General features: G+C 29.0%; 1 protein-coding gene across 14 annotated transcripts; it reads left to right on the top strand.

Moving 5' to 3' along the window:
• Nucleotides 1–193: 193 nt before the first annotated feature.
• On the top strand, nt 194–5,454 carry LOC107954400 (Fanconi anemia group J protein homolog). Of its 14 annotated transcripts, XR_005915775.1 has the most exons (6): nt 194–426; nt 746–2,948; nt 3,347–3,394; nt 4,210–4,319; nt 4,441–4,461; nt 5,192–5,454. XR_005915775.1 is itself a non-coding variant. In XM_041096680.1 (5 exons), the coding sequence occupies exons 2-5, from the start codon at nt 3,310–3,312 to the stop codon at nt 5,291–5,293; spliced, it is 318 nt and encodes a 105-aa protein (XP_040952614.1). In that variant the 5' UTR covers nt 194–426; nt 746–3,309; the 3' UTR covers nt 5,294–5,454. The 14 variants fall into 14 exon arrangements, 1 of the variants encoding a protein (XP_040952614.1); XR_005915771.1 differs by lacking the exon at nt 5,192–5,454 and having other exon boundaries at nt 4,441–4,800; XM_041096680.1 differs by having other exon boundaries at nt 746–3,394.
• The last annotated feature ends 3,031 nt before the right edge of the window (nt 5,455–8,485 follow it).

Here is an 8,485-nt window from a genome sequence, read left to right on the forward strand (position 1 = left end):
TGATATAAAAGAAATTTAAAAAACAACAACAGATTAATGACTAACTTGAAAACAAACGAAATTTTAAAGCCAAATTTAAAAATAGAAAACACAAAAAGGGACCGAATTAAAATACGCACAACAGGAGGAGGACCGAAAGTGAAATTAATCCAAACTTCCCAAAACTTTGTGCAGCAATGGATTAAACTAAAACAGCATTAAAATATATTGCCTAATTTAAAAATATAGAAAAAACTGATTTAATCACCCAAAAAAAACAAAGGTCCAATAGTGCAAATGGCCCATTTTGAACCCTATAAAATACCATTTTAAAACCCTAAACTCATTTTCTTTCTTTCTTTGAAGCTGCGCCGTATCTCCGCCTCTGAAAACTCCTCCCCTGCTCCGATGGCGACGAAACAAAGAAGCTTCAACGACGCCACACCGGTAAGTTTCCTTTACTCCCTTCCTCGTTTTTGTTTATTTGTTGTTTTAAGAAACAAAAGCAAGGCAAAATAAAATAAAAACAGTAAAAAGAACAGAGAGAAAAGACAAATAAAATCTGTCACCTTCAAAATCCTTGTTTTTTTCCTTGTATTTTTTTTTCAGTTTTTTTCAGTATATAATTTGCTAACCCCTTATTACAAATTTCTATTTGGCTTTAATAGCCGAAATAAGGGAATCAAAAACTACCTTATCCTTTTTTACATTTTTTTCCTTTGTATTTTCTGCCATTATCTCTATTCTTAGTCGTGATTTGTTGCAGGTGTGGGCGTTAGAGAACGTGGGTTGTGCGAGGGGAACGTATTGTAACGTTCGTGCATCGAGGGCGATGTTCGTGGGAAGCTGGAGGCGCCAGTTTACTTCAATCTGCTAAAGGTCTCTCTGACTGTTATGGGTTTGGGCCATTAGGGTTAGGTCTAAGTGGGCTCGGGTGTGATTTGGGTTTTGGGTTAAGTTAAATGAGTATAGTTGGGTTGGTCTTATTTTGAATGGGCCGGGCAAAAATGGGCTATTACAATTGACTTACAGTATTTGATGATAAATGACTTCCAACTGGTTGTCTTACCATTGGATATGACACATAATATTCATGGTTAGGATAAAATGATGCTTAAACAGGTATATTCACAAATCCTTGATTAGAATTTGTTATTTTACCTTTGACGTGTCTTTTATGGACAGTTGTCCATTCGCCAACTTTTTCTAGAGGTTTTTTACCTCTATCTATAAGGTCTGCTAAGATAATAAGCAATAATATTATCAGTTCCTTTTACATATAAAACTTCAAAGTTAAAAATACATAATTCATTGTACCATCTAATTCTTCTAGGTACAGTTTCTAAACTTTTGTTAGTAAGGAATTGTTTAACTGCCTGATTATCAGTTTTTATTATAAATTTTTTAGGTGCTAAATATATTAGAAAATTTTTATTCTTTTTTTTTATTGCTAATAGTTCTTTTTCATATATAACATAATTAATCTCATTTGGTTTAAATTTTCCTGAACTATATCCACATATTAGTTCTGCATTATTTTTTGTTTTAGCTTTTAAAATACATCCCCAATAATTTTGTGAGGCATCTGTTTTTAAAATTAATTTATCACATTTTTAGGTAAATAAACTTTTGGACTATTATTTATTTCAGATTTTAATTTTTGTATAATTTCTGAATCTTTTTTAGACCAGATAAAAGGTTTATCCTTTTTTAGTTTTTCATATAACTTACCCATTTTTTCAGATAAGTTAGGAAAGAAGTTTCTTCCTGTAACAGCCCAATTTTCAATAGTGTCAGAACAGTGATTTGAGATCAATAAATCCGATGAAAAAGTTAGAAAAATTTATTAATTAATAATTATAAGTTAAGCGTGATTTTAGAAATATTTTTGAATTAGTGAATTATCGGGTCTCCGTCTTAGTAAAACAGACTCGTAAAATAATTATTAAAAATATTTATAGAATTAGTTATATAACCAATTGGATTTTAGTTAAGTGAATTTAGCTAAATTAAAGTTAATTGAGTATTAGGACTAAATTGAATTAAGTGTGAAAGTTAATTATAAAATAGAAAAAGGTAAAAGGACTAAACTAATAATTAAACCATAAAAAGTGACAAGTATGTGGTAATTATAAATACATGTGTAATAAATATATGCATACATTTGTAATTAATATATGTACATACTTATTAATTAAATAAAAGATATTTATATATTATATTATTATTAAATAAATAAAAGATAGAAAAGATAGAAAAAGAGAATAGAAATAGAATAGCAAAACGAAAACAGGGGAGAAAGGAAAGAAAAAGAAAAAGGGAAGGAAAGAAAGAAAATTTGAGATTTCAAGGTTCAAGGTTTGATTGGTAAGCCAATTTAGTCCATTTTCTTATAATTTTTGATATTTTTGAAATACTAGAGCAAAATACTACTTGATTTAAGTTGAAATTTTGAAAGTTAGTAAATTTTTAGATGTTGTTCATGTTGAATTAATTGATGAATTAGGGGTTAAATTGATTGAATTTTAAGTTAGGAGTTAGTAAAAGGGTTGATTTGTAAAATAAAACATAAGTTTTGAATAGTATGGACTAAATTAAGAGAATTTTAAAATTAGGGATTTATGGTGAAATTAGAGAGTTAAATTAGTTTAAAGTAGGAATGGAATGAAAATATGAAATTAGTTTTGAGAATAAGGCTGTGTTTGATAGGGGGAAAACCAATTCTGGAATTGGTTTTACACGTTTTCCAGTGTTTGATAGCAGGAAAATATTTTCCTTTTGTAAAACAAATTCCGCAACACGGGAAAACCTATTACAAATTTGGGGAAAATGTCTTACGCTTTTGAACTCGGTAAGACATTTTCCGGAAAATGATGCCTTTTTCTCCCCTTTCCCCTTTCCCTTTTCCTTTCCCCTTGGGTTGCAAATCAGTTTGGTCAAGGACCTCTTCCAATTCCTCCTTAATCCAGGTAAGGCTCCTTCTTCTTCTTCTTCCGTTCTTCATTCCTTTTTTTTTCTTCTGTTCTTCATCTTCTCTTCTCAGCATATTCTGTTTTGTTTCCTTTCTTCCTTTCTCGTTCTTTGATTTCTAGCATTTTTATTTTAATGAATTATGCTGATTGTCATCAAATTAAGAGAAAGTATAGTAGCCAATGAAGATTACAGATTATCTATTGGGCTATTCGCCTCCTATTTGGGCGACTTTTCTTGCTGGATGATATTTTGGTTATATTTTGGTTATATACAGATGGTTGATTATGTCATTTAAACATATATTCATCATAAATCTCCCCTTGAAAAAAAAAAGAAAAAAGAACTTTCTTCAGTTCAATGGTGTTATTCAATGACTACCTTTTTTACTATGCAGGGTGCTGTATACACCATAGATATGATTATGGAGCCATCATCCTACTAGGTAATCATTTTGGATTTGGTTTTAGCTATTACACAAGCTTCTGAATATAAAATGCTAACATCACACAACTTACTTTTTTTTTTGATAAATCACACAACTTACTATCAAATGAATATACAAGGGAACATCTTTGTGGCCAATGTCTAATCCCTTGCTCAAATTACCAGTGATGCCATGGACTTGTGATAGTTCACTATTTGTCTGCTAGGTGAGCAGATATGGAAGAGAGCAAAGCTCTTCCCCAAAACGTAGATGGATAGGATAAGATGTGGACTAGGGTAATCTTTTATATGAAACAGAGTATTCATTGATGGTTTATTGCATTGCTTCTAGTGAGATTCATAGGCATCTTCAAATGTATATCATATGATAACCAGTTGGGTTTGGGTTAAGTCTAGAACTGTTTTCTACTTTTGCTTTGTGCATTTTTTGGCTAGGATGAGTTGTACAGGGCAAGTAAAACAAATCTTTAGCTTCTGAGAATTCCCTATTTCTTTTTCTGAAGAATTTTGTCAGCTTTACTTGATTGTACCAAAGCATCAAACTTGTATAAATATGTGAAGCAATGCCTCTAGAAATGTGCAGATGTTACTATTAGCTAGTAGCTGTACTTCCTTAGAGTCTTTTATTAGATGTTTTCGTACCAAAGTTCAGCAGTATAACAGTCTGACGCCATATATTTATTTAACTAAAATATGGCTTGTGATATTTTGCTGCATTTGAGGTAATGTTCTTAATAACATTAAGAAAATGATAGTAATTATCCCCTTTCTTTTTAATGCATATTTAAATGGAAACGGTTTTTTGTGATCAAGATGAAAAGAATAGAGCACATATTTCGAAGTGGCTAAGGTTATCCATTAGAATGTATGGAAGTTTTGAGAAGTCATTGGACGAGCTGAGATCCTTTTTCAGAGAAGTCAATGTCCGTTTTGAGTTCCTTTATTAATATTTCCTTTCTTTTTAGACTGTTTGGTTTTCTTGTGCATGGACTGTGGTTTAATGGTTTTACATAAGGTCTTTTCTCTGGCTTCACTTGTTTGCAGGACTTGGTTTTCAAGAACAAGGTTTGTAATATGAACTCGAACTTTAATGAAGATTTTCCTTTCTATGGATCAGAGCTGAGAATTTCCAGAGCAGACCAGGATAATCCAAAAATATGAGGCATTAGCATATAGAAATCATGCTCATTCCTTGATGTTACTTAAAAAAAACATATTATTTATCACTAAGCAAAACAATACATGTTGACTTGTCACATTGTGCTGAAAACAAAGTTTCAACTGAGCAAATCACTCAAAATCGTCTTGCAGCAACAAATATGAAAATCTTCCTCAAACTCCTTTTGTGAACGATTTCTGTCTTTTTTCATATAATAATAAAGCAAATGAGAGGTTTAAATTTGATCGATTTCTGTCTTTTTCTTCTATAATTTCCTGGCCATTATGATGCGGGGAACCTTATTGAACCCCATATTCTTTTAGGGAAATATAGTCATTTTTCTCATGTTGTACTAGTTGAACTGTATTGTTTTTTTATATATGTGCTGCTATAATTTTACCGGGTTGTTAGACATTAACTTAACTCACACGACTTGTACCTGATGCAAATGTCTATATATACATGACAAACACATTCTAAACATGAAAATATGAGTTGCATTTTACTAATATCTCTTGCGACTGGTGCCTGATATGATGTCCATATATCCAAACATGAAAATGTTGGTTCCAATTTACATATCATGAAGATGGTAGTTATATAATTTTACATTCATGTGTTTTGGTGTGATTGCAGATCAAGAATGGTTTTGCTGAGGGGAAAAACCTGGTTGTGTCTGTTATGTCTGCAATGGGGGAAGAGCAGATCTGTGCTCTCAAAGACATTGGTCCTAAGTAGTTTCAAATTCATTTATTGCAATGGCAGTACTAAATGCGTTTTTGATGTTTTGTTTTGGGTTTGGATAGAAAAAAGAGAACAACAATATAACTAGTTTCTTGTTGTGCTATGGATTACTGTTTTGCTTTTCTTTTTCAATAATTTTTATTATCTCGTCTTTATTTTTTGTGTTGGTAACATTTAAATTCTAGCTTTTAATTGCATATTACACTTGCATTAGTTACCCAATATATATTAATGTAGCAATTTAAGTTTGACATATCATTTAGTACGAGTTAATACAATATACTAGTTTTTAAAAAAAATGAAATTTTCTAATAATTACTGTATTTTTTATTTTAATTTAAATCCCATGTTAAATATATGTATCACAAGAATCAGATTGGATAAAAGTAGAATCAAATTAATATAAAATTTAAATACAAATAAATGTTTTAATAATGAAGAAGTAAAATCAAATCGGTATAATCTACAAATAGATGAACATTTGGAATTTAATTAGATAAAACTTTTATTAATAAAAAATTTATTTATAAATAAATCATTGCAATATGTGTAAAAATAATTTAAAATATAAAAATTTATTAATATGTATATAAATTTATTAATATATGTAAAAAAAACTTTTTCGGAAAATATTTTCAGGAAATCTGTCAAACAGCAGAAAATATTTTACACAGATTCAATCAAACACCAGAAAATATTTTCCAGTAAATCATTTTACAGAAAAGTAAAACATTTTCCAGAAATCATTTTACGGAAAACATTTTACTGCCAATCAAACAGACCCTAAAAGTTAGTCTCGGTTCAGGTACTAAATTGGAATTTAGGAAAATATTGAGTAAAAATTAAAATATTTAATGTGAGATTGAATGTTGTTGTATTGATGATTTTTAATTGTTTTAATTTCGTAGCTAGCGTTGTACCAGAATTCTCGACTAAAAAGGGGAAAAATATAGTTGACAAGGAATAGCTCGGAATTCCTGGTTTGTATTTCTATTATCCGAATCTAATTATTAATTGTTGTATTTTTAATTAAATGTTATGGTAAGTGATTGAGGTGAGAATTATTATGTTTTACAATTGAAATGGATTGTTTTGATATGTGATGAAATTATATTGGTTGAATTAATTGGAATATATATTATGAATATATATGTGTAAATGTGAAATTGTGCAAATATGATAATTGGATTATTTTTTATATGTATAAAATTCAATTTTAATGCCCAAGTAGACAGAATTTAGAACTACTGGAATATTAGTGGCATGCCATTAAGGAACTTTAGTGTGCTCTCTGATTATTAGCACATCAATGCTCTCTGATTATTAGCACGTCAGTGCTCTCTGAGTACTAGCACGTCAGTGCTCTCTATTTAGCACTTTAGTGCTATCTGTTCATTAGTGCATAATAATGCACCTCTGTATTTGTTCCGTATATCCGGTGTGTTCTGTAAAATCTACTTTGGGCTAAGAATAAGAATATGAGATAATAAACTGAATGTGGAATGGATAGTGCCATTATTTAAATGATATGTTAATAAACTATGGAAAGGTATTATATATAGCAAGTGATGACAATTGAGTATTGTGTTATTGTAAATGTTCAATTGTGCTTAACATTTTATTATACATATTTTATTATTTTATATTTTTTAAAAAATTCGGATTATAGAAATATCATTGAGTTTTTACTCAGCGTACAGTTTTGTTTTCCGTGCGTAGGTTAAGTACTTAAGTTTGATTGTTGATTCAGCATCCAACAACGATCCCGAACTCAAATATGGTGATGTTTATTTCTTTGTGTTGGTATGTACCTAGAGTGTCTAAATATTAGTTATTTTGTGGTTTGATTGTAAATGAAGTTATAAGATCTATTTTGGAGAGTTTATAATTTAGATTAAAATGATTCTTTGATGACTTGTTTGATGATATAAAATGTTTGAGATTTCTATCTGTTTAATCTGTAATCTCTGGTAATGCTCCGTAACTCGGTTCCGGCGAGGAATACGAGTTGGGGGTGTTACACTTTCAAAATTAATAATTCCTAAAAATTGTTCAAGTTGCTTTTTATCTTCAATATTTTTAGGAAATTATTTTATTTTTACAATAATATGATCTTGTAATTTAAGACCATCTACAGATAATTTTAATCCTAAAAATTCTATTTCTGTTTTTTCTAGCTCTATTTTCTTAAGGCTTAATATGATTCCATGTTTTATGAATTTTTGAGAAATAATATTTAAATATTTTCTATGTTTTTCTAATGTATCTGAAAATATCAAAATAGCATCTATATAAACTACACAAAAAATTTTATATTTAATTAATATAGAATCCATCCATCTTTGGAAGATTTGAGGTGCATTACATAATCCAAATGACATTACTCTCCATTGATAATGTCCATTAGGAGCACTAAAAGCTGTTAAAGGTTTTGATTCTTCGGTTAGCATGATTTGCCAAAATCCTGACTCTTACAATCAAATTTACTAAAATATTTTGCTTGTTTAGCTTGATTAATTAAAACATCCTTTCTTGGAATAAAATAACCATCAAAAATAATATTTTGATTTAATCTTTTATAATTAATAACCATTTTAGCTTTTCCTCTTTTTATTTCAGCATGGTTTCTGATCATAAAAGCATGACTAGAATGTGGACTATTAGTTTTTTTATATTAATCCTTTTCCTAATAATTCATTAATTTGTATATCAAATTCATCTATGTCTTGTTTAGTATAGATCATTGGTTTAACTCTAATAATTTTATTGGAATTTTCCAATTTAATATCAGAATACCTAGGACTATTTTGCATGATTTTAATGGTTCTTCACTAAAATTATCTTCTTAAATTTTAAACAACCAATTATTTGTTTCTAGTTGTTTAATCTGTTCTTTTCTTTGTGGTGTAAAATTTTTATCACACACAAATTTATGATTTTCTACTAATGGTATCTCTATAGAAGATTTTTCTACAGATAACGTAATTAAATTTTTATCAATAGAAAATGATAAATGCTGATATATAAAATTATTTCCTAATAATATACTCCATGCATTGCAGGAAAACTTAAAATCTTAGGTATTACAAATATTACATTATTTATGTATATTTGTATATTTATAGCTTTATATTGAATTATGGTCTCATTTCCATCTATTCCTATTGCTTTTATAGGATGTTTCAT

This window comes from Gossypium hirsutum, chromosome D07, assembly GCF_007990345.1.
Source record: "Gossypium hirsutum isolate 1008001.06 chromosome D07, Gossypium_hirsutum_v2.1, whole genome shotgun sequence".
NCBI lineage: Eukaryota > Viridiplantae > Streptophyta > Magnoliopsida > Malvales > Malvaceae > Gossypium > Gossypium hirsutum.